Source organism: Astatotilapia calliptera, chromosome 14 (assembly GCF_900246225.1).
Source record: "Astatotilapia calliptera chromosome 14, fAstCal1.2, whole genome shotgun sequence".
Classification (NCBI taxonomy): Eukaryota; Metazoa; Chordata; class Actinopteri; order Cichliformes; family Cichlidae; genus Astatotilapia; species Astatotilapia calliptera.
Window position 1 is genome coordinate 38,856,267 of NC_039315.1, and position 26,799 is coordinate 38,883,065.

At 39.2% G+C, this 26,799-nt stretch overlaps 1 protein-coding gene across 11 annotated transcripts in view; it reads right to left on the bottom strand.

The window, feature by feature from the left end:
• myo18ab (myosin XVIIIA b) overlaps positions 1 to 26,799 on the bottom strand; it is a 131,826-nt gene that overhangs the window by 25,504 nt on the left and 79,523 nt on the right. For all 11 annotated transcript variants that reach the window (XM_026192025.1, XM_026192024.1, XM_026192028.1 and 8 more), the window contains 15 exons: positions 21,713 to 21,856; positions 20,649 to 20,738; positions 19,102 to 19,221; positions 17,718 to 17,829; positions 16,226 to 16,353; positions 15,288 to 15,442; positions 14,974 to 15,097; positions 12,300 to 12,407; positions 12,025 to 12,117; positions 11,290 to 11,400; positions 10,037 to 10,141; positions 9,243 to 9,389; positions 8,294 to 8,407; positions 1,873 to 1,989; positions 1,668 to 1,751 (listed from right to left, as the gene is read on the bottom strand). In XM_026192025.1, the coding sequence (XP_026047810.1) occupies positions 1,668 to 1,751; positions 1,873 to 1,989; positions 8,294 to 8,407; positions 9,243 to 9,389; positions 10,037 to 10,141; positions 11,290 to 11,400; positions 12,025 to 12,117; positions 12,300 to 12,407; positions 14,974 to 15,097; positions 15,288 to 15,442; positions 16,226 to 16,353; positions 17,718 to 17,829; positions 19,102 to 19,221; positions 20,649 to 20,738; positions 21,713 to 21,856 (1,752 nt within the window). The remainder of the gene's footprint in view (positions 1 to 1,667; positions 1,752 to 1,872; positions 1,990 to 8,293; positions 8,408 to 9,242; positions 9,390 to 10,036; positions 10,142 to 11,289; positions 11,401 to 12,024; positions 12,118 to 12,299; positions 12,408 to 14,973; positions 15,098 to 15,287; positions 15,443 to 16,225; positions 16,354 to 17,717; positions 17,830 to 19,101; positions 19,222 to 20,648; positions 20,739 to 21,712; positions 21,857 to 26,799) is intronic.

A 26,799-nucleotide genomic window follows, 5' to 3' on the forward strand; every position in this document is an offset into this window, starting at 1 on the left:
ACGATTTTTTGTCCCAGTCCAGCCCTGTGCACGACACGCAGTTAATTAATTTGAGCAGATGTATTAAAAAATAAATGGCCACACCAGCGGTGCACATCGCAAATTAGCTTGCATAGATACATTAGTCGTGCCTCTTCTTAATGACGGTATCTTAGCTAACAACCCCAACTACCAGATTCTACTTGTAATTGGCTAAAAAAAACATAACCGGTGAGAGGGACGTTGCTAGCTGGCAGTTTTTTCGAGCGATGTTGAAATTTCCACATTCCAACACTTCAAATGCTTCAGGAGCTGTCCGCTCAGCGCAGCATCAGCACCACGGAAATCCGTAGACTCGAGACAGAATTCACAATGCAGGTGTATGGACCAATGGTTTTTTTCTGATCAAACCAGAAAGCTTTAATGAGCAGCTGGATTTGTCTCACATCAACTGGCTGGACACAGAGGACATCGAAATGCAGCTGATTGAACTGAAAAGCTAGACTCTGTAGGGGTCAAAGTTTGCAGAACTACGAACTCAGCTGGAATCCACAGCTGTATGTGTTCATGGAGCTGCATGTTCACCTGCTGGACATCACTACCTGACTAGTTTAACTGTCCTCAGAACATTGCAGAGGCATTATTGACAGTATTTGGCTCTAATATCTGTGTGAGCAGATTTTCTCTCACACGAAGAGAGTCCTCAGGTAGCCGTCTGAATGCTGGGCACTCGGAGACCTGTGTCTCTGAGTGGGAGACCAGAGATCACATTAACATGTGTATCCCTGTATTAACAAACATGCCATATTGGCACAGTTTATTTTTCTTATCATTGTTGTGAGGATACTATAAATAGAATTTGCATTTTCTGTTGTACAGTTCATTTGCTGTTATGGAGTTCTTGTTATGGATAAGAAGTCTCTTTTTTTTTTTGTTTCAAAATAGCTGATAACTATTCGCTGATAGCTGCCAACATCTGCGAACAAATATATTTCTATAAAGTTGTTCTATATAGTGTCTAACTGTTAGTATAGAGCGTTATTAAATTTATTGCTAATGCAATTATATGGCACATTGACTTCTGAGGAAATTTTAAATGGCACTCATCATCAGAAAGGTTGCTGACCCCTGGCATACAATATGATACAGAAAAATTATTGGGTGTCAAGATTTTCCTAGTTTTACACTGGTTGTACTACCAAACACAAAAGGTAAACCAACCCACTGTTTGAATTAAGCTATCCATATTTAAGTGAGCGCTGCAAAACTTGACTAACCATAAAGACCTAATGGAGTCCTCTGGAAGATGAAATATCCCCAAAACAGATCCACCTAAATTGTTCACATTTGACTTTTAAAGAGTCTCTAATTCAAAATTTTTATTTTTTTATTTTTATGTTTTGATGATGAAAGGACTGAATTTCTGTTCACTTACTCTATCCTCCTGTTTTGTTTTGTTTTTTTTAATTATGCTACTCCTTTCCCATCTTTTCACACGTTTGGAGAACTTGAGTGCTCAAATAGAGCAAAAACATACTGCTTGCATCTCTACCATTTATTATTATTATTATTATTATTATTATTATTATTATTATTATTATTCCCATTTTCTGTTCTTAGACAGAGTAAAGCCTGGCTGACCATGCCACTTCTCCATTTTTATGCCAAGAACAAAAGTCATCATCTACCTTCTCTTGAATTTCCTGCTTCTCCTTTAGGGCGTCCTCAAGCTGGGCTTGAAGGTCACTGATCTGAGCCAGGTTCTGAGCTGACTGAAACCCCCAAAAATGGAAAACAAGGCATGAAGCAACATTTTATTGGATTTAATGATCATTTGAAATGGATCACAAACTTTTTATTGCCAGTGTACATTAAACAAGAAAGAAATCATACCTGGGCCACAGCAGCCTTGTGTTTCTTCATCAGCTCATTGAAGTCCTCTTGGTCCTCCTCCATTCTTGACTGCAGGTCATTCTTCTCTCTCTGCAGACGACTCAGCTGCTCCTCCAGCTGAAAAAAAAAAAAGATATGCCAAAGATCTACAGAGCAAGAAGGCAACTGCTTCCCCAGAAATAAAAAATTTAACTGTCTTCACAAGATTTAGATGAGGTAGGAGATCCTATACAATTCTCTGTCCTATTCAATGCCATGAAAAATATCTGCACACTTCTTGATTTTTTTTTTTTAGTTAGTTGTATATTTCTTGCACGTAAATGTTTCTGATCATTATAGTAAATTTACACACAACAGCAGGTAGGATTGAAAACTTTATATCCTTAATAAATTAAATCATTATCTAACATTTTCATTGTGCATTTACTCAGATTAACTTTTTCTAATATTAAAATTTGCAAAAAGAAAGAAAGAAATCGGGGAGGGCATAAATACCTTTTCACAATATTGCATGTCCAATTACTCAAAGTAACATCTATTAATCTATTATTATCAGTTACTATGTTGTAAAACAACACTACCAAAAGAGAAATTTAAGATGTTGCAGAATATATTTCAAAGTAAAATGAATGAAAATATAAAAGAATGTTGGAAAGCGAGTGGAGATAAAATGGCTCACAATACTGATTACACATTAACATTACTCACTGTGCAGTATTTCTGCATTATGATGAATCCCATTAACGGGCATCTGGAACTGGATAAGTAACAAGAGTGGTTTCTAAAATTCAGAGCTTTTTAAGATCTTTTTAAATGAGCAAGTAAACTTTCTTATGCATCTTTCGCACCAGATGTACCATCTTTAACATAAAATGTGTGTAGACACCCTAAATCTACAGGAGAGACCAGTGACCCTTTGCAGAAAGCTCATTTCTGCAGTTTATATCCACAATCTAATTCTTTAGTCATTAGCCAGAGTTCATGACCATAAGTGAGGTTGTCAGCATCAAAGTAGCAGAGGCCCAGTTCATCGGTCAATCTCCTGCTCCTTTCTCCTGTCATTCATAAAGAAGACTCCAAGATACTTAAACTCCTCCACTTGGGGCAGTCACTTCTCCCTGATCCAGAGACACTGCTCACAATACACCATCACAATAACTTTCTGGTGTGCAAAGTCTGTCCGACATCATCCCTCGTCACCTCATCCAACTCATCACTGGGCGGTGATCAGGTCCTCTCTTCACCCAAGTGTCCAGAACATATGACAGAGTGGACGATAAGATTACAAATCTTATCGTCACAATCATACAAAATTGACCTGCACCGAGAACACATGTCCTGATGCCACATGATCTTATGGACATCCTTCAAAGACGGTGTTCATTACAGACAAACTGTTATGTGCACAGGTCTAATAACACCATCTTACAGGCTTTTCCTCACACTGTCCTTCAGGTCTCGCTGTGATTGCTCACATGAGCACTGGGGTCTCCCAGTAAGACAGTAGGACATCTGAAGTTGCAGGGAAACAATCCTCTGATCTGCTCGCAAAATTCCCAATGTACAGGAAGCACACTCAGGGGGATACGAAAATGCTCATCCCTGCCAGCTGCCTCCAGACTGGAACAGAGTCCAGCCCTCTCCAAAAGACTGGATCCATTCAGACTGAGATAATTAGTGTAAAATAATTAGTATTACCAGATTTAACAACAGTTCCCCGTGTTTGTTATAGACAGCATTAATTGTGATTGATTTTAGTTGTTACCATGTCTAGAGATTGTATTAATCATCCAGACAGTTTCTGTTACGTGTGTGGTTCATTCATGACTGAAGCACAGCGTCACCCAATTACCACAAACCTTAAGAAGACCTACAAATTGTGCTTTGGCTGTCTGCTGGATGACCAGGATAAATCTTGGGCTCCACACGTCATCTGCAACAGTTGTTCCAATGGACTGCGTGACTGGCTAAATCTGTGAATGGCCACAATGCAGTCCCGATGATGTGGCTGACATAGAGCCTACATATGCTGCTCTAATCACAGAACTCAGCAGAGGTTATCCAAGCTCCCTGATATAACCAACATACCTAATTAAGAGACTGGCAGCCTGGGAACTGTGCTGAAATAATCCTATTTTTGTAATAACTGGGATAATATACAAAATAAGAGGAGAGGTTGTTGGTGCAGGGCAATGGATCAATAAATCATGACTAATGTGACTATGTGAAAATGTTAACAAATCAATTTAGGCACAGAGTTAACGCAAAGAGCTAGTGACACTCAGCCCTTAGTGAAAAACAGTCTAATGGGATAGAGAATGATCCAAACATCCATAGCTTCAAAATCGGGGTTTAGATCATAAAACTAAGATTTCATTTTATTTTTATATTTATTTTTATTGAAAGCACCGAGTGCTTAGGTGTACCAAGATGCACTTGATGCACTAAAAATATCCATGCGGAATCTGGGGCAAATTCATTTACATATCACACTTTCTTTTTTTAATCCACTGTTGAGTGCTTTTATCAGTGCTGAGTGCTGATAAAAGCTGCGAATGCATCTCCATCTCTGGAGCATGTGATGGATACTTGAAAAAAGTGCCAGTAACCAGCATCAAACTCTCATTTAACAATAGACTGTTAGTGTAATTTCAGCCCAATTACATGGCCGGGCTCTTTGTTTTTTTCTCTCTTTTATTTTCCCTCTCAGATTGCTAGAAGCTCTTTGTGGAAAAATAAAGCTGTTGAAAACATGTGTGACAATTTTCTCAAAACACTGCAATTACAATGGGAGAAGCATGCAAGCGGCAGCCATCTAAAAGAAATGTCATTTGCATGATTTTATTTCTACTGAATTGCAGTGTGTCATGTAGTTAGGGCTGCATAAAAAATCCTCCATTTATGTAATTACAGTTTGTGTTATCGGTTCTCACAGCCTTTTACTTTTCCAGCATGCTGGGTGCATGAAGAGGTCATTCTCAAAGATACCATTTCAAAAACAAACAGCTGCTGGCACAGTGATCTTGATTCCTTATCTCATCTTATATACTCCTCCTTCACATTTTACTGAATAGATTACACATTCTGTCAAAACAGTTAAGCAGTATTAATATCCCAAGATGAATATTTTCTGCAGTACAACACTTCTCAACGTTCGCCAAACAACCTGAGAAAGAACAAATGACGGCTAAGACATCCAGGGTAGAGGGACAGAGGCCATAACACATTCTAATTTAACACATACTGTGAGTAAGTCTGAAGAGGAAGAACATTATGCATTAACCTATTAAAATAATCCACTCATTCTCTTCTGGTTATTCTTATTCAAGACAACAGTGATAACCACCATGCCACAGAGAAAGTAACTGACATCTATCACTCCGGAAATGATTGCAAACCACTTCGAGCACCATTATCCACAAATAGGGAAAACCTGGAAAAATAATAAACCTTTCCAAGGGTGGCCAGCCGACTAAAGTTACTCCAAGAGCGCACCAACAAATCATCCAGGAGGTCACAAACGAACCCAGAACAACAGCTAAGGAACTGCAGGCCTCACCTGTCTCATTTAAGGTCAGGAGTTCATGATTCATCTGTAAGAAACAGACTTCAAGAGGCAAATATGGTGGGATAGTGTGACGGACCACTTGCCGTCCACAAATTGATTTAGCCATAAATTCTGCTCTCTACCTCAAAATCCTGAAGGAGAATGGTGGCCATTTGTCTGTGCCCTAAAGCACAAGCACCCTTGGGCTATGCAGCAGTACAATGATCCAAAATACGACAAGAAGTCCACCTCTGAATGGCTCAACAAAAAGCAAAATAAAGGTTTTGGAGTTGTCTAAAGAAAATTTAGAATTAAATCAGATTGATATGGCTGTGCATAACCTTAAAGAGGCCTTTCACGTTCAAGAACTCTCCAATGTCACTGAATTAAAGAAGAGTGGGCCAAAATTCCTCCGCTGTACTATGAATGGCTCATTGCCACCAATATCAAACACTTGATCGCAGTCCTTGCTGCAAAGATTCAGACAACTGGTTATTAGGTTGGTAATAATTACTTTTTCACACAGGGTCAGGTAGGTTTGGAGAACCTTTTTCAAGTAATAGTAATAATAAATAAAATGAAAAGTAAGAAAATACATGTACTGTATTTACACAAGTTCCCTTTATCAAATACAAAATGCTCTTTGTTGATCTGAAACATACAAGTGTGACAAAATAAACTAAAGACTAAGAAATCGCCTTTTGATTACACTGTATCTTCTCTCCTTTTTGCCAGTCGGCTGTTCATTCAAAAGTATTTTTGAAAGAGTGTGTGAATATGAAATGTGGTGTTTCGGTGTACATAGGGTACTCTGACGTTTTCCAAACTATGACCTGGGTTTCTCTGCCAATTCAGTTAATACAAAAACCTTTTATCTTGTCCAGATTTAACTGTGTTGGCTCAATCTAAATGCTCATGCAGCTGAATTCTCAGCGAAGCTCTTCATTAACCTGCATTCACGATGACACTAATTAGAAATAATTAGCAACTGAAGTGAATGTTCAGTGCCATTTCTTCCAGTTTATACATCAGGACAAGCAAGGCAAGCACTGCCTGCCCAGTGAAATCTAAAAATAGGTATCGATTAAACTGTACTGCTCCACAAATGATCTCATGTTGCTTCTTTGAACTCATCCTGTAATTTACTGCCATCTGGTGGTCACAGTTGGCTAGCTGAACAAAGAGTCACCAGAATCTAATTTCTATTATTTTCATGGTGACGTCGAAATAAAATAAGAAAAAAACGTGTGGGGCCAGTTTTGTAGCCACCTGCTGGCCTGTTCGTGCCAGTGGCTATTTTCACCAAGCCCAGTTACGAGTTCACCTGGGAACTAGAAACACTAAATTAATTATGCTTTTTTTCTTGTCGTCTGGTTTACTAGCTTATTATTTTGCAGATTTAGATGATGAAGATTGTAAATAATAAACCTTTATATTAATATTTAAAAATATAAAAGGTAAAACCTTTTTTTTGGACCCATAAGCAAACATGGGAGCAGTAAAACGTTTTCCACCACTGCTCTGGGGAAAGGGTACGTTGGGCACTGGAAGTAATAATATATTACACGTCCAGCCAGGAAGGACTGCAGAAAGCTAAAAATACCCACACAGAGTGCAGCATGAATAAAAGAATAAAAACAGCTGAACACAGGTGTATTAGAATTAACTGGTATTTATATGACACTTTTCTCTTCTTACAACTGATCAGCTGTTTCTGTAACGCAGTGTAATTAATATATATTTATACTGATTTCTTTACTTTTTTCATTTCATTTTTTTGCTCATTGACTATAAAGAATTATGTAGAAGTTAAGCTTCTTCTACATAATACATACACTCTACACTCAACACTCTATAGTGATTATGTGAAAATGCAGAAACTACCAGAAGCTAAAACTCTTCAAACCACCTTCAGTACAAACAAATTCCTGACCTTGCACCTCTCTACATCTGGCTTCAAGTACAGTGTGCAATGAAATCAATAAAAGACTAGAAGTGTGCAGCAGGCTTCACAAGTTTGGCAGATTAATAGAAAGCCAAAGGAACATTTTATTATATAATTATATGATTAAGTATTGATATGTAAAGCCATCCGTTCATTAATTCCATCCATCCTTCCACGATTTGACTGACTATAATGGCATAATATTCACCTAAAATTAAAGTTAATCTTTTTGTTATTTAAATTGGTTTTAGCAATATGTGAACAACCATTGTGTGATAGACAGTCGTTTCTTTTCAACAGGCAGGAGAAGAACCAGAAGGAGATTAAACTTCACAGAGACAGAGAGTAAGAGTAGAGTAAATGACAGGCAAGAGAAACATTGGAGAAAGGAGAAAACACACTCTGACCGATGTGTGAAAACCAGATTATCATGGGAACCGGGCTTAACGTAAGATAAGTCATTCCGAAAAGGACAGAAAATATAAAGGTCAAAACAGATTATGAGCGTTTCTGACAGGAGCAAACTAAGAAAAAAACTAAGGAGCTAAAAATGGCTTCTTAGAAGAAGAAGAGAGTTGTATTTTGCAGTGACTAAGAAAAATCTCTTCATGAAAATTATATTGTCTTTATATGTAAATATATTTAAAAAAATTTTAAAAAGAGGACCAGAAAGAGTAAGATGAGCTCAGAGGGGTCTCACAGGAAACAGGTATGTCTTCAATCTCTCACTAATCTCTGGCTAAAAGTAGAGATTCAACATATCTACTGATACCCGTCTACCACCACAGATGACATCTTAAAGAAAATGCCCTACATGGTTGAGACAGCTTTAGCTTTTTCTTAGGAAGAATCCTAACCTTCACCTAAGACTGCATGCTGAAAATTCTCCTTCTAAAGGCTGAGAAGGAAATCCAGTGAGCTGTACTGACCGCCTGTTTCGTTTTGGAAATGTCCTCCATCTGAACATGTAGGTCTTCAATCTCCACCTCCATGGACTTTTTAGCTTTAACTGCAGCTGCACAGGTGAACTCCGACTCCTCTAACTGAAACACACAGACATTGAGGAAAAGAATGAGCTCAGGACGACTTCACAGTTAGTATCCCAGTAGATATATTACAGTTTTTTAATGGATTCTGGTCCCAGTCAAGAATCCAGGTGGCTGGGCTTTATTTGGAAAATCTTCTGCTTTGGATCAGAGGTTTTCAGACGGTTCAGTCCCGTAAGAAGGCACAGGGGAGTTGAAGTGAGGCCACAGACATGAATGCTTTGAGTCATAACTCAATCACATCAGGGGGTGTTTTACAGCTTAAAGCCTGAAAAACTGTCACAAAAAATAATCCAAGATTATGCTAATTACCATAACAGGAGCATAAAATGTGTTGACATGTAAATGTGCTGGTGTCAGTATTTGACTTCTTTCATTCTTTGGTGGTTTTCTATCTAGATATGATGAACTGGTCTGCATTGGTGCATCATATCTTTATTCTCTTCCCCCTCTTTCTTAAATAGATAACTATCATATCTGATATCATATCTCACAGTACAATAATATTGAATGGGTTGCATTGTTGTATTTTGTCATGTTTCTCAGGTCTTTGTCTGAATTTCTACGAACATTATTGCTAAGGATTGTCTTATTGCATTGGAGTCACACTGGGTTAAATATGTACACTTGGGTTTTAAGGGGTATTTATTATTTTCTTCTTTTTTGGGGTTGTATGGAAGCCCCAAACGCAATTTCATTGTTCTTGACAATGACAATAAATAAATACTACTATCTACTTAGATTAGGGGTCTTTCCATTTTCCCACAAGCCACAGATGATAGCATGTTTTTGAAACTGCTGCTGTCAGTAATTTATGAAGTTGTGGCTGTACCTGATTCTTGAGTTGGGCGATCTCCCTCTTGCTGGGTGCGTTATTCTTTATGTGGTCCAACATGATCTGGGCATCTGCTAGCAAAGCCTTGGTTCTCTTCAAGTCCTTCCTCAAGCGCTTTTCAACCTCTATGTCACCACCTCTCACCTGGGAACCAAGATGACCAAAGTGTGACTCAACTGACTGAGTGGGACAAGTTATGGTAGTTATAGTAGTTATAGTAATACACAGTGTGTTTTATCATTAAAGGAAGAATCCTTAGATTATCTAGCATACATAGAACTTTCTGAAAAAACTGAAATTTCTGAATTGATAAATTAAATTTGGCTACAGTGAAACACTACATACGAAGAAAGTAACAATTTTAACTACTAGATAAACTTTAGTAGTTTCTTACTTACTAAAGACAATATTCTTTGCATTACAAATGTTTTAAGTATGTTTGAATAAACAAATGAATTATTACCTTAGCATACATTTGCAAAAATGTCTAAAAAATGTCTAAAAAATGTAGTCTAAAAGAATATCATGAAACGAAATGAGTGATGCTTACATCCCTTGATAACACAGCTCATTTTAAACATAAACACCTCACACAACTTGTTAAGTTTAATTTATTTGCCCATACTCATATAAAATTGGATCTGCAATCAGATATGTAAATTTTCTTCTGCTATGTCCACAAGGCCAAATTTTGCTAAAACCTCAGGTCATGTCAGATATTTGCTTACAGTTTTATTTCTTTTTTTACAGATGCTGCTCCGGTTGCATTGCACTGTGTTCATTGTATTTACCTGGTCCTGTACAGACAGAAAGTTCGACTCCAGCTCTCTCTTCTCTTTCAGCACCTTCTGCTTCTCATCATACTCCTCTTCAAGCTGGACTTCCATTTGTTTTAGCTACACAAACAGACACACACACAGTCGTAATGCAACTGTTCAAGAACCTTTTACACAGTCACCATATTAACATATTATTTTCACATGCCAGCAATAGTCAATAAAAGCTGGTTTGGCTCAATTTGTTCACTTAGAAAGAGAGGTCACTGCAAATCAATACAAAGTGAAACTGGGATCATAATGCCCTGTCATTGAACAGTTTGAGTATGCCAACAGTGGGAATCGTGTGCTATGGCCTTCAGCTATTAGACTGCCAACTGAACATTTATTGAAGAATTGTGGACAAGATTGACGGCGCTCTCCACCACCATCACTGAAACGACAAATGAGGGAATTACTTTTGGGAAAACGGTGCCTCATTAGGCCCGCAGAGACCCATGAGATGCAGATGTTACATGTTCTTGTGACATGTAACATGTAATAGCCCAACACCGTATGAACACCTTTTTCCCCCATTGTCACCTATGTGTACATGGAAATGTGTCATATGCCAAAACATCCTTGGACAAGATACAACAGCATTTAGGTGCACGTTGGTTATATGAATGAGTGCGAATGGGTGACTGAGGCAGGTACTAGCACCAGTCCATTTAACATCTTGTGTCATTTAATTCATCTTGGTAGTTTCTGGATTCTTGGTGAGTTAAGTTTATAATCTCAAAAAAGAAAGGACTTTTTTTCTCAAACCTTTCAGAGTATTTCAAGAAGTGAAGGCTATTAGTAAGGGTTTGATTAATTACACATTGATCCTACCCTGTGAGTCAAGTCAAATCCACCATTTTTAATTCTATTGCACATTTAAAAACAATAGCTGTTCTCTGAAGTGCTGTGCACCTAAAAGAAATGTGCACACAAAGTCAAGCATCAAGGAAAAACATTTAAAACAGGGTACATGTTAGTTCAACGGTTTTCTGTGGTGTCTAGAAACCTCCCATAAACAACACTGAATTGATAGCAGCTTGATTGGATTTTGTCATATTGTTGTCATCATTTCATTTATCCTTTGCTGTGCATGCCCTTACAGCTAATTTCTCCATCAGTGTCTCTGGATCTAGTCTCTAGCTGTGCCTAAAACCACAAATTTTAATCCTGCTTCTCCTAAACACTTGCTGACAAGTGTTACAAAATGTGAAAAAGCACTTTCTCACCTTTTTGCTACATGACTGCCTGATCTCCTCCACTTCCTCATCTTTGCTCTCAATCTCCTTGGAATGGGTTTGACGCAAGCGCTCCATCTCCATCTCAAGACGTAGCTTACCCTGAAAGAAACACAGACCAGATGCTCTGGACTCACTGTGGCTTAAAGAAGCATAATGTTAATGTTCCGTCTTTGCCTTGATGGAGGTATGTGTCCAATGCCATTCATATTTCACAAAATATACTAGCAATATACTAGCATGACTTTCAGAAGGAGTTGAATGTGTACAAAAACAAGAATCATTACATTTTGGTGCAGATTTTGAAAACTTTCTTTAAAGTTGCAGGATACTGGACTTGGATGTGGATGCACACTTAATGTCCTTTTTGTTCCAAACTGTCATCTTTGTAATCTAAAAAGCATGACTACCATCCTTAATACTCGTCTAAAAACAGCCTTAAAATATCATCCAGTTAAGGAAATCCCAAGAAGCTGGTCCTGTTCATCTGGACGTAGTGTTTTCAGTGGGAGAAACGTTTCGTCACAAATGACATCACTTGGATGACTTCATGATCCGAGAAAGTGAATTGGTCACTTGAATGAGTGATGAAACGTTTCTCCCACTGAAGACGCTACGTCCAGATGAACAGGACCAGCTTTTTGGGAATATAAATTAAAAAAATTTACTAAGCAAAAATACAGCTTTAATTGGAGTTTTTTTAGTTTTTTCCTTTTTCGTGTGTACCTGCTCCAACATCTGGATGGTACCAGCCTGCTCATCAAGCTCTTCTTCTTGGTCTTTCACCTTTGCCTCTAGATCACGAAGCTGCTTCTTCACCTGCATAGAAAAAAAATGATGTTCCAAAATGAATACCTGATATTCAATTAATAAATGAATGCACCATCATATATCTATTTTAGTTGAACAGACAAAGAACAGTTTTGATTTTTTGTGGGTGTGGACTGGCACAAACAGATGGAGTGGATGGTTTGACTAACTAAAAGAGGAATAGGACAGACCTTGGCCAGTGATGCCTCATCCTTTGATTCTTGGGAGTTGAGATCCTGCAGCTCGGCCTCCAGCTGCTCCAGCTTCAGGTTGACTGCACAAGCTTCCAGGTCTTTGTCCTGCAGGACAGGTGATTAGAGTCAGAACACAGAAAAGGGAACTGCCACATGTGCACGATGGGGAAAAGTTGAGATACTCTGCTCTACACATAGCCACAAAGTGGAAACACACAAAAGGGAAGTTACAATTACAAGTTAAAATGACAAGCTTGTTCTCTGTAACAAGCACAGTATGAAGCTGGAGGTCTTTACAATATATTACAACTGCAATCAAGAGCTACAAGTTTCCGTGGATAAAAATTGTAGACTTGGCATGAGTTAGACACGCAATTAGAATAAAAATGTACAGTCTTGTATGAGGGGCCGTACAAGCCAAAATTCATACTTTCACTCTCACATAGTTTTATTTTAATTTTTATATTTAGATATTTTTATTCTTATGTTTACACATATTTAACACACACATTACAATATTGTGTTCTCTTATACATGTATTTTAATGTACATATTCACAAATTTTCACTCTAACATACATGCATTTTCATTTATGCATTCCTACATTTTGCTCTCATTTACATGCATTCAATATGCATTTAATCTCCCAAATAATATATATTTGTAAGAAGAGAATGCTTACATGTCTGAAGAAAATATATGTATGAAGAGAATAATGTATGTGAATGAAAGAGTGTAGTGGAAACGGAAGGCTGGGTGTCTGTACCGCTGTGATTGGCTGGAAGCACGCGCAGGTCACTTTCAAGTGTCTGACAGCATGGAGGGGGGAGAAGAAACTCGAGTTCTTCAGCAAGCTATCTATGGCGTTATTTTTGTGCCACTATTCTGAGCGCAAGTAAAAAAAAGTTTGCAGGTGCAAGTGTTGCATTTTGAGGAGAAATTTATTTTGAGTGAAGAGAAGAGAGCAATGTGTTGCTCGTGCTTAACGCGATTGGTCCCATACTTCAGCTAGAATGAAAAAAAGACAAAGCTGGAGTTATTCTGTCTTTACGTTGCACAGCTGCCTCTTCTCCCCTCAATCTCTCTCCCTCCCTCTCCTGTTGCTACTTCAATCTCTCTTGTTTGTTTATCGCCCACTTTGCGCCAGAAACAGGAAACCAGCGGATGTTGCGCTAAACAACAACAGCAGCACGTTCAAGCTTGATCAGCTGTTGTTAGAATTTATTTAAAATTAATTTCTAGTATCAGCTGATGTTTGCTGGAGCCACAGCTGTAAAAGCTGCTGCTCATGATATTGGTTTGGAAACATGAAGGTGATACAAATCATACATATATACCAACAAGACCGTGTACGTCACTGTCACAACAGCGTTTGTTTTAGTTCACAGGCTTTATGGTTTTTCCTATAATACCTGGTGGTGTAGTCGGTGATTTTTTTGTCAGTTGAGCCTTATATATTATGTTTAACCCGAGCGACCACCCGGTCAGCTGGTGGGTAACAGGCATCTCTAAAAACGTCAGAGCACTTATGCAAATATGTGATGTCTTGATGAATCGAGCAGGTATTAGAAGTTTACACAGCACCATTCTCGCATGAAAATATCTTAAAAGTTTATTTTGTGACCCAGACAGAGTAATGTTTCAAACTCCGCCACTCGGTTCCTCCGCCACTGCCTCGTTTGAGTTTTGGACGAAATGGATTCTGGGATATTGCATTTCGTCATCTCGAGCTGATTGGAGACCAGAACAGCCAATCAGATATTTTTGCATCCAAGTCTGTGATTGGCTGGTTTTGTGGCACAAATGTAACACAAAGAGTTGAGCGCGCACGGGCAGAAATGTTGAGAGTGCGAGCAACACATTGCGAGCGAGCGCAAATGCAAAAACTGAGCGAGAGGGGCTGTTGTGTGTGTGTGTGTGTGTGTGTGTGTGTGTGTGTGTGTGTGTGTGTGTGTGTGTGTGTGTGTGTGTGTGTGTGGATAATAGCAAACACTGAAATACATTTTTTGCACGCAGCAATGAATTTTGTTCACTCAAATTCAGCTTTTCTTCGCTCAAAATAAATTTCTCCTCAAAATGCAACACTTGCACCTGCAAACTTGCGCTCAGAATAGTGGCACAAAAATAACACCATAGATAGCTTGCTGAAGAACTCGAGTTTCTTCTCCCCCCTCCATGCTGTCAGACACTTGAAATATTGCAATGTGTGTGTTAAATATGTGTAAACATAAAAATAAAAATATCTAAATATAAAAATTAAAATAAAAAAACTATGTGAGAGTGAAAGTATATGTGTGTGAAAGAAGAATGTATGTGTGTGAGAGTGAAAGAATGAATTTTGGCTTGCACGGCCCCTCATAATCTTGGATCATATTGTGCAGCCATCCTGGTAACTACAAAGGAGGCCCAAACAACAATTTCTTCTTGCAGCTTTAAACTTAAACTCACAATGATCACACATGCTCATCTAAACATACTGATTGTCTTTACTGCTCAAAGACAATAAGTGACCGAGTAAATACAAAATCTAAATATGAGTAGGATGCAGAAAACTTTAAAATGCTGGGGTATCTGACACTAAATAATTCACAAATAACGCACCAAGTCCCAAGAAAAGAAAAACCCCTTCACTAAAGCAACGTGCCACAGTGTAGCCCACAGAGACACAGACCTCCAGCTGCTGCCGGAGGCCGAAGACCTCTCCGGTCAGCACGTCTTTCTCTCGAGCCAGTTTCTCCCTCAGGCTTCTCTCCCTCTGCACCTCATCCTGGGCTGCACTCAGCTCACTGTCAAACCTTTCAAAAATACACACACACACACACACACACACACACACACATAAAACACTGTAATTTATTTACAATTACTGTTGTTATTACACCATTACTAATGGGCCTTCCAGGAACCAGGCAGAGGTAGGTAAAGTAATAGAACTGTGTGATGACATGACAGGTAAAACTTGACTGCGTGTGTTTGTGTACTGACTTCCTCTGCTTCTTCTCCAAATCATGGTTGCGACTCTGCTGACCCTCCAGGTGAAGTTTAGTGTCCTGCAGCTCGGCTGTCAGTCGCTGGGCTTTCTTCTTCAGCTGCTGGATATTTCGCTGAGACTCCTCATAATCAGCCTCCAGGTCACTGATCTGCACAAAAAGTATCCTCAATATGTTAAGAAGCCTGTTTGATGAATGCATAAAAAATACAGTCAAGCAGTACGCAAGCAATTTATTGTTTTTAAAACAGCTTATTAAGACCATTGTAGCTTAAAAACCACGTGGGGAATGAGATTCGTTTTCAAATTAAAAGAAGAAAACTGGATTTATTCCAATGTGCTTTCAGTTATATAGTCATAAATGTGCTTGCTTTGAGTGCAAGTGTTTGTTTTGCTTAAGGATACTATTACCACTTGCTGAGCACTCTTACTGCAATAGATGCTCAAATCAAATTATAATTTCTAATCAGATAAGTGAGGATGTCACTTGTGATTTAACCCAGATTCACCCTATCATCAAAGTCTCAGAAGAGACAACAGTTAAGGCCATTTAGCAAAGTGTGAACAAAGCAAATCATCTTTCTTGCTGTCAATTCCTTAAAGTAGTCACAGTTTGCATTGATGACAGCTATGCACACGTCTGGTAAGAACTTAAACAGCTTCATGACATCATCACCTGAAATAATTAATTCCCTTCTTAATGTGTTTAAAACTAACCAGCTATGTTGTTATACCTTCGTTATCTGGGAGCCATGAAAGTATGTGTTGCATGTTTTGGTATGACACATTATATTGTCAGAATATATATATACTGAATAACTGTTTTTGTAATAAAATAAGCAAATCAGAGTCATATAATTAAGATAAAGCCCAAGATTTTACTGTAAAGAAAAACTTGAATTCTGTTTATAAATATGTATCAGTGTCCACTCACCCTCCTCTCCAGCTGCCGCTTGTTCTGCTGCTCCACCTCCAGTTTGTCATCAAGCTCCTGCTGCAGTCTCTTCTTGGTGAACTCGATCTCCCTGATTGCTCGCTCATACTTCAGCTTCCACTCTCCTCCTGTGATATTTCGTACTTTTATTGTCTACATCATGTGCTCTGTCACTTGTGCTACCCCATGTACTCAATACCACACATGTATTTACTGTATCCAGCCATAAAAGACATTCTGAAAGGCTGAGAATAAAAACATTTAGATGCTACGAACTAAAGTCAACCTTGCTTAGTCCAAGGCAAAACATCTCCAAGGATATCTTAAAGCGATTCATACATCTATTGTAAAGCTTAATTGAAATGCAGATTTCATTTTCCAACAGGACTTAGCAAATGCCCACAGTGTCAGTGTTATTACTGTGCTTGAATTACCAGCTAAGTTACCTGACTAAACCCTATAGAGCGTCTTCAGGGAATTGTCGAGTGTCCATTAATTCAACATTCTCTTATTTTACCAACAAACCTCAATACTCTGAACTGCACTTTAGTAAGACCTATACAATTGTCAGTTATAGCCACGAGGAGCAACCTACAGGTACTGAATGTACTCCAGTCCTGCATAAATACCCCTCCATGAGTGTGGTGCTACATCATTTTTGCTTTACTGTAGTACAAAAGTGAAAAGCTGTTGCAAGATGGAGACACTGAGGAATCAATTCTTCTTTCACAAAGTCTGCAGGCCAAACAAAGACGGCTGGCAGCAGGCCTGCAGGGCGTCATGAACTGAGTCCTTGCTTCCTTTCTTGCATTGAACCAATCCATCTCTAATGTACTTCTTCACATTGGATTTTTCTTGGCTTTTGTCAAAGCATCGATTGGACATTACCCCTGCGGTTCCTGCACCCCCACTAAAGAACACACACTGGGTTTTTCTAACAGTCTGGAATAACTGGTACTGTAACAGCTGTGCAGGGCTATGTGAAGTAGAGTCCATTTAGGGAACAGAAAACATAACACAAACCACAAGAATGATTTGATGATGTGAGCTTGTGCAGAGATTGTCAAGTGTTAATTTCGTTTTAGGTATTTAGAAAGCCTCAAGTGAAAGATAGAATTGCTGAAAGAGAAACTGTAGCAACCACTAACGTTCCTTGTTGTTTTTTCCCCCTTTGTTACATTACATACACGATATAATGATGCTGCAGGAGTACACCCTCATAGACCTTAAAATAGTTACAAAAACAACTGTATAGGTTTACTAGAATGTAGCTCTTAGTATTGAGGGGGCTCGACCAATAAAAATGAGAGGAAGTGAATTATTGCATGCAATTATAAATCTATGGAAGTACAAACAGGATTTGGAAATGTGTAGAGTTATGAATAAGTTATACTCATTTGATTTAGTGACAAGAAGCTTGACACCCAGGAGTGATCAGTATCACTATGTCCTGATTGGTCAGTACTGTTGTGCTTGGGAGGTCGTGTCTAACCTGTCTCATCATCATCCACCTCTCCACTGAGTTCGGAAGCACGGATGAGTCGAGCCTCCATCACCTCCATCTCCATAGACTCCATCTCTTTCTTCGTGCTGTCAAATTTGGCCTGGTGGATTAGGGATAACAAGCAGCTTCTATAACAATGGCAACAAAACTCTACGAAGATTAATCAAGAATGTGGTTTTGAAAAGGTCCATTACAGTGTTAAGACTTGAGTAGCATTTTTAACTGTGTGCAAAAGTTTACATGGGTCATGGGTCATGGGTCAGGTGAAGGGTCCCCTTAACATAATTTTGCTCACAGCTCAGAGGTCAGAACTGGGTCTGGGTGAAATATATCACTTAGTGAAATGAACAGTGCTTGGACTTTGGCTACATTAAAATATAACACATGTTCTTATTTATTTTCTTCGTTATGCTTCTCCCTTTAGGTATCATCTACTTCAATTTCATTCTATCATCTTCTTTTACATCAATCGTCTGCACATCCTTGAGTCTTCTCTGTGATCATCGTCTCTTCCTCCTGTTGGTAGTTCAGCATCCTTTGTCCAGCATATCCACCATCCCTGACGAAACTAAGTTAGCCTTACCTTCCTCGCTCTTTCTCTCCTACTGCTTATACCCAAACTGATTTCAACATTCTATCTCTGTCTGTTGGTCATTGACAAAGGAGCATTACCAAAGCCCCTTTGAGTCAAACAAATTCTGCAGGTCCTGCCACACACAGCAAAGTTTTTAGTTGTGTAAATATTTAAAGTTGAAAGTCTCATTTTCTTAAAACTGGGTAGTTTGTTTCTTATTTGATGATCATTTCAGGTATCTAGACTCTTTTACTGAATAAACAGTGAACCAATTCAGCAGTAAATGTCATGACTGTTTAACATTACTACTCATGTGCGAAAATGACGCTGGTGTTCTTTCGTCATCTGATTTATTATTGCAAAAATGGCAGTCTTGAAATACAAATAACAGTCAAAAATACTGCTACCACAACATTCAGTATATGTTGCAATGCATAAGCAAAAATGTCCAATTTCATTACACGGTCAAAGCAACAGTACGAGAATAATGGGACAGACACCCTGAGCCAGGGTGTCCTGCACACACAGCAACGTGGAATTACAATTTTGTTACCTGGCTCAAGGGGCCCACGCTGCAAACCACAAACTGCAGGTAAGCAGTGCAATTTCAGGAGTGTTCCTCTCCTGAATATGAAGTGCATTCACAAGCCCAAATATCAAGTTTTCTGAGCTGGATGAATAATACGCTCACCTCAAAGTAAAAGTCAAAATGAGGTAGCCCGGAAATACAGCATTATAGTAGCTGGTGACAAGACTTTTCTCCAGTGTACATGCATGTGTGTATGTTTCCATCTTTACCTGCAGGTCCTTCATGTCCTTCTCCAGACGCAGTCTCTCAGAAGTTTCTGTCTCCAGCAACTGGGAGGCAGATTCCCCAGTGTTGCGCTCATCAGCCAGCTCTGCTGACAGCTCTGTGATCTGAAGTGTGAATATTGACAAATCTTGTATTAATGTATAGCTTGGAAGAACTCTCAAAAATTGTGAGATTTTATTTTAGGGTCAGTTCGTGATTGTAAAATTTGTTGTTAGGAGCTAATAGACAGGGTATCATCTGGGACCCGATAAGTAAAACATGAGAACTAATTAACTAATGCTAACTAAGCCTTGCTAAAGAAAGAATTTATATTTCAGTTGTCATTTGTCTTTATGTCATAGCAGGATGATATAAGAACAACAAGGCCAAATGTTAAGAATTTCAGAGGGACAAAGGAAGAACCATGCCGAACAGCTCAAAAGTTTGGGTCACTTAAAAATGTGATTGTTTCTCAAGAAAAACGACTTCACTGTTTTCACTGAGCAGAAATGGATCATAACCCTGTTAAAACACAGTTAACAATTCTCATCATCACTCATCATAAATCATTGAAATGATATTCAGTAGTTAAATCTATATCTCTGCAGGGATGCAGATGACCAATGTTAGCAAACATCACTCCAGATTAGCTGTCTGCTGACACTTGAGAAATATGCTAACAATTTTCATCCATCCATCCATCTTCATCCGCTTTGTCCGAGGCCGGGTCGCGGGGGCAGCAGCCTAAGCCCAGACCTCCCTCTCCCCAGCCACCTCCTCCAGCTTATCCGGGGGAACACCAAGGCGTTCCCAGGCCAGCCGAGAGATATAATCTCTCCAGCGTGTCCTGGGTCTGCCCCGGGGCCTCCTCCCGGTGGGACATGCCTGGAACACCTCACCCAGGAGGCGTCCAGGGGGCATCCTTGTCAGATGCCCGAACCACCTCAGCTGGCTCCTTTCGATGTGGAGCAGCAGCAGCTCTACTCTGAGCCCCTCCCGGATGGCCGAACTTCTCACCCTATCTCTAAGGGAGAGGCCAGCCACCCTTCAGAGGAAGCTCATTTCTGCCGCTTGTATCCGCGATCTCCTTCTTTCACTACCCACAGCTCGTGGCCATAGGTGAGGGTAGGGACGTAGATCGACCGGTAAATTGAGAGCTTCGCTTTTACACTCAGCTCCCTCTTCACCACGACGGACCGGTGCAGCGTCCGCATCACTGCAGCTGCAGCCCCAATCTGTCTGTCGATCTCCGGCTCCCTTCTCCCATCACTCGCGAACAAGACCCCGAGATACTTGAACTCCTCCACTTGGGGCAAGAACTCATCCCCGACCCGCTAACAATTTTAAATGTATTAATCCCAAATTTAAAGAATTCTATTGATTATGTTTAGGAGTAACTCAAATCTCCCAGTGTGTGTGTGTGTGTGTGTGTGTGTGTGTGTGTGTGTGTGTGTGTGTGTGTGTGTGTGTGTGTGTGTGTGTGTGCGTGCGTGCGTGCGTGTGTGTGTGCGTGCGTGCGTGTGTGTGTGTGTGTGTGTGTGTGTATTTTTACCCGGCTCTCGAGACGGTCACTGTTGAGTCTCAGCTCATTCCTCTCTTTCTCTACCTTCTCTAGCTTCTGCTTGAGTTGCTGGATCTCTTCCTGAGAGGGAACATGCAAAAGATCAAAAGATGGTTTTAGTTATTTATGTATTTAAAAGAGACAATGCAGTTTAATACAGCTCAATATGGAGCACGAAACTGATGTGCTGCACATAGAGCCCATAGTTGCTCATTTTCAATCCTTGTCGAGCTTTTACATTCACAATACACAAACAAATTACAAAACGCATTACTTAAAACCATATTGCGCTATTATTAAAAAACTATAGACTTCAGTGTGAAACACAGCTTTTAAAAAACAACCCCAAAAAGCAGAAAACCTGGGGGAAAAATAAAATTTGAAAAGTATGGATACTTGTAAAATTATAAAATGACTAATGAAAATGACTACAGCACTGATTTACCCTTAAGTAACCTTTGACCTGTAAAGGATTTAGGATCTGTAATTGATTTGATTTGAGTGGGAACTGTTTTCCATAGATGAGTAGCCTTCATAGAAAATGCTGACTGTCCGAATTCAAACCGCGACATGGCATTTTACAGTAGCCTGTCACATACATGTTAGTGCACTGTGTAAATATACTTAATAATAATGCTTTTCTCAGTTTTACTGAATTGAACCATGTGTTTTAATCCAACATAACAACAATAAGAAGAAGAATATCCCCTTTGGGGCTGCGGCAAGAAGGGTATCCAGTTTAAAACTCCAAAATCAAACATGCAGGGCTATCTGTAATATCACGGAAGAAATTACAGCTGTGACACTTGATACAAACCCTTCATTACACAGGTTGGTCTTAATTTCAGGATTTGTCATGTAGAAGTAAGGAGAAGGCATTTCTAAAACTGTTGAATGTAAAATACAAAATAAAGTAATTATTCAAAGTTTATATAACCACCAATATTACATCCCACCACAAAAATGGCGACTGATTTTTGTGCATTAAATCACCACACGGCTTTATTTCAGATACATACCAGGAATGTACCACCAGTGTATGTGCTTAAACTTACATCCTTGCCACGGATCTGTTCCTCGGTGAGCTGCACCTCTATCAGAGGTCTGACAGTGGTGAACAGCTTCCACCATGGCCAGCCTTTGACACCACGATTCTTCTTTATGTTCTTCTGGATGCAGCGGATTGCCAGATCCTGAATCTGTCACACAAATACAACAACATTAAGAAAAAGACCACAAAGCTGGACAATGATATTAACAGATACAAAGTGCAGGATAACCAGAAAAGTACTATGTGGGGAGAGTTTGAGGTTTCTTCTTGATTGTACCAAAAAGAGATTTGAAGATTTAAAGCTTCAAAGCCTCAAAGACATATCCTACCAGTAACATCTACTGGTCAGCTGTAATTATAGTGGCCACAAACTTTCAACTCCAGTTCCAAGCCAAAGGCAAGAATTCATTCTAAGGATTATCACCCACACATGAAAGTGTCACAACATTTTGAAATGTCAGTTTACTATAAAATGTTTAACAGTAAAACCACCAAGGGGGTCCTGTTGACCCCATTTTGTCATGAAAGATGCTGTAATAACGTGAGTGAGCTAAATGTGATAAGCAAACATATAAGGGACTGTAGTTAAATAACAGATGAACAATTAGGCTACTGCAGGCCTGAACGGGTTGTGCAAAAAAGTGATCTCTCAAATGATATGAAGTCATTTTGAGGCAAAAGAACATTCCTGTCACCAGGTAGAAGCTGCAATCAGCTGTTGGCAAAGTGACTTTTATATATCCTTCACTTATCCAGGTATAAACACTCACTGAGGCATCTGGGCAAGAGGGCAGCAGAAAGTACAACAAATATAATAAGATAACAGTTCCATAAAGATATGTGAAGTGGCCAAAAAGGACTGCATTGATTATAATGTAGAACACATAGTGGGTACTATAAAGGCAGAGTCATAAAGATACTTGCAAAACAGGTCCTTTTTCAAAATGTATATATAGGTTAACCACTTAATGTTATGTCACTTCTACAGGCATGACACGTATAAGCAAAGATATTGACATTAAAAACACTCAAAAACATCGGAAATCACTTTTTTGGAGACAACTTTTTGGCACAATAGCAGATCAGAGTGGGCACTGTGTGACAGAGTGCATGCAGAACTGGATGTGTTGCTGGTTTTGCAGAGAAGCAGCAGAACAGAGTTAAACTGAGCAAAGAGTCTGTGGAAATAAACAGTGAAATTGGACAGGTTTCAGGGAAGAAGAGCGGAGGAGGTGTTTCACTGATGAGAGGCTGCAGGTGATCAGAGGAAGATGTGGAAGATAAATATGAACTTTTCTAATGTTACAATAATTCTTTTATATGTAATATGTATATAATATGTAATAATTCATTTTGACCTTTTCATAAAGTTCTTCCTCTATAACAATTAAATATTTACATGTGCCAGCTGCTGTGTAATTTGTTGTTCCCTATGTTTATTAGTTTATTATAATGCATATCTTAAATGTATGATCAGTAATGAAATTATCTAAATAATCTATAAATCTAACAAAAACCCTAGAAAGTTGTTAGGTTTATATTGTTGGATTGTCATTTATGCTTAGAAATATATACTCATATATGCTTAGAGGTATATAGTCGATTGCATAGTGATAGGATGTCTGATCCTTAGCAGTCTGCAAAGACTCTGTGTGCCTCCCAGAGGGTTCTGGCATACACACACATCCTAGGGCAGCGGTCTCCAACCTTTTTTGTGCCACGGACCGGTTTATGCCCGACATTATTTTCACAGACCGGCCTTTAAGGTGTCGTGGATAAATACAACAAAATAAAACCAGTACCGGTACCGAAAAAAAGAAGATTTATTCATAACACACGTGAAAAGACCCAGGAAAACAGAGTTAACGGTAAAAACAATAACAAAATAACTCTGAAAAACGATAAAAACCCTGAAAACCATACATTTCACACCTGAGCCTCAACTCTCGCGGCCCGGTACCAAACGACTCACGGACCGGTGCTGGTCCGAGGCCCGGGGGTTGGGGACCACTGTCCTAGGGTCATGAGAGAGGTCGTACCTTCTCTTACTGATTTATGGGATAGGAAGACACCTACTCTGTATCTGTTTTAGTATAAAAGCCCTTTGTTTAGGTGGACCGCTGGGCTCCTGGCACCAGCTTTGGGGAGTCGTTCACAGGGTCACATCTTGGGACACACACACACACACACGCATACCTACACATACACACAGACGGTACTCTTTGTTCACATGTATGCCTATGTAAGACGTCATATGTTAATGAGACTATGCATATTCATGTAACCACAATAAAGAACAGTGCTGCAAGGGAGCTAACTGAGAGCGACTGAGGTTCGAGCGGAAGGAACGGCGCTCGTCACAGTTCTCTCCCTCGTGCACGAGCAACACAAAGAGCTCTGGTGACTTGCGTCTTGCTTTTGCCATTGTAGTAGAATTGTCTTGGTGTTCCAGCAATAGGCCTGTGCTACACAAACCTATCAAAAGCCATTTTAAATACTTATTTTACCAACCTTTGCTTAAAACTAGAAAAGAAATAACATGAAAATGAACAACTTAACTTCAAAAACAGGTCACGATCAAAATGGCCCATTCTGGCAGGTCTTGTGTTAAAGTGTTACTGCTTATAATACTTGAAACATAACTTATGATTATGGGAGGTATGATTGAAGATTTGTGAGAAGTTCTGTGTCATGGTTCTGGTACCGGTGTTACATCTTTCACCATCTTACAATGCTGTGACTGCAGCCATTCCCCAGCTCTCTGAATTGTACTCATGGCCATTGATCAGTGGTTTTTGATCAGTGGTTGCTCATCAGTGGTCATCTGGTGCAGATGGCAACAGATTTTAGATTTACTAGAGTTAATTGTGGTATTATTGCAAACAGATTGCATATACGTGCTAACTTGAACCTGTTCAATGGAAAACTGATCGCAGACAGACTCCGTCTTGGTGCTATTTTATTCTCATCTTGATGGACCTTTTGAAATCCTTTGAAGACAGTAGTTAGTAGCCTCAGACCTGGTCCCTATCTTTGAAATGACAACTTCAAAGATCACCAATATTTCTCCATAATTTTGGTCAGGACATGGACCCCAACCACAGTTTTCCATAGTGAGCCTAAGAGAGTTATGGCTATGTTGGAGCGTAAAGACAGTCAAAATAACAAATACTGACTTTCAAGCTTCAAGTCTTATTTAGCTTCCTATTTCCTAGCAAAGAGAAAAGAGGACTGGCTCAAGATATTTTTCACCAAACTGTATGATTTTACTTCATTAAAAGTTTAGATCCAACGTTCTTATACATTTTGTTTCAAATGCTTTCAACACACGGCTTTATTTCAGATAAACTAACGAAATAACGAAAACTAGAAGTGAAAAAACATTTTCGTTAACGGAAATAAAAATAAAAACAAAAAAAGGAAAACTAACTAAAACTGTAATGAGTGTTCACAAAACTAACTAAAATTAACTGAATTTATAGCAAAAATGTGTTTAGTTTTCGTAGATGTGTGTGTGTCATACAATAGTCAAGGGTGAAAATGAAGTTTAGTTTCCAGATTTTTTTCTTGCTGTCTCATTATCCCAATTTGGGATTACTTTGAATATGACTGTGTTTTGGATAAAGCAAGTGTCTTGTAGTGGAAAGAGACAAATTATGAGGGACATTTCTAAAGGGGAAAAAAATCCCACAAACCTTAAAGTGCACTTGAAAAGCTCGCACAAGAAGGCTAACCTAGCTTACCTTGAGAAGGTAAGGGAGCACACTCAAACCTCATCCCCAGAAAACAGAAGCTAACCCCAGGCAAGGCAGCGTGATGCATCCCGAGACAACAGGACGGGGATATCTACATAACTGTGTGAGTCAATTGCCTTCAAAAGGTTTATCAATTCACTTGAACCAAAATTACGAACACCCGGTGCTGCAAGAGTTAATAGTCTCATTGGGGCCAAGATATAAATTTTATATTTGCCTGGTATCAATGGTTGTTCATCTGCCTTTATTTATTTATTTAAAGAACCCATAGGTGGAAATGTGAGTTGTCTGTCTCTGCATGTTAGCCCTGCGACAGACAGGCGACCTGTCCAGGGTGCAGGGTATGGTAGCTGGAATAGCAACATACCAAAGGATAAGCAGAAGAGCATGACTGATATGATGAAAATGGGAATTTGTTACACTTAATTATTGCAAACAAAACTAAAACTATAACTGAAACTAATCAAAACTAAACTGAAACTAAGGATTTTCAAAAAAATAAAAACTAAACTAAACTAGCAAACAATTGGTAAAAACTAATTAAAACTGATATAAAATTGAAAATCTGAAGTCAAAACTAAATAAAAATAAAAACTAATGAAAATTGCAAAACTATTAAAACCCTGGTCTGAATACAAGCAGTAGCATCTTTCTCAATACACCTGTTTCCTGTCAGGGTGGGGAAAGTGGGGATTCTTTCTTTAGGCAACTGTTTAATTAGGCTCAGCGTTGGCTGGCAGTGGAATCCCCCGTGCTCCTCTACTCTCAACTGTTCCTATGAATGTCAAAAAGAGAGAGAGTGGAGACAGACTGCAGGGCTTCAAAGCAGTCAGCAGATCTCTTCTATTTGTCTGTTCCCCCATGGCGAAGTGGAGTCTTCATCTTTCTTTCCTTTTTTCCTATTTCCCCATCATCCTTCTCCATCTCACTTATCTCCTGGAGTGCTTTGAATGCAGCTCCCTCAGGGAGAGAGGGGGTAGGATATGAGGAATGTGGAAGACAACAAGGAGGTTCCCTAGAGCAGGGAAGTGGGTTAGATGGGTAAACAAACTAACCGGTTGTGTCTTGTGACAAAAAAAGCAAACCTGATTGTTATACAAATTACAGCACAAATTCACATTCTAAACTAAGTCCATCTGTAAGAATGAAAAAGGACGGACTTGGATAAATCTTTGATTTTTAGTTTCATTAGCTTTTTGGCTAATGTTGAACACTCAGTATACGGAGTCTGTAAAGTTACAGAGCAGCATTACATAAAAGCCGCCAGCACCCAGCTGACTCAGTAACTGCAGAGTTCAATCAACTCCTACATCTTTAAAGCTCCCACCGGCATTCA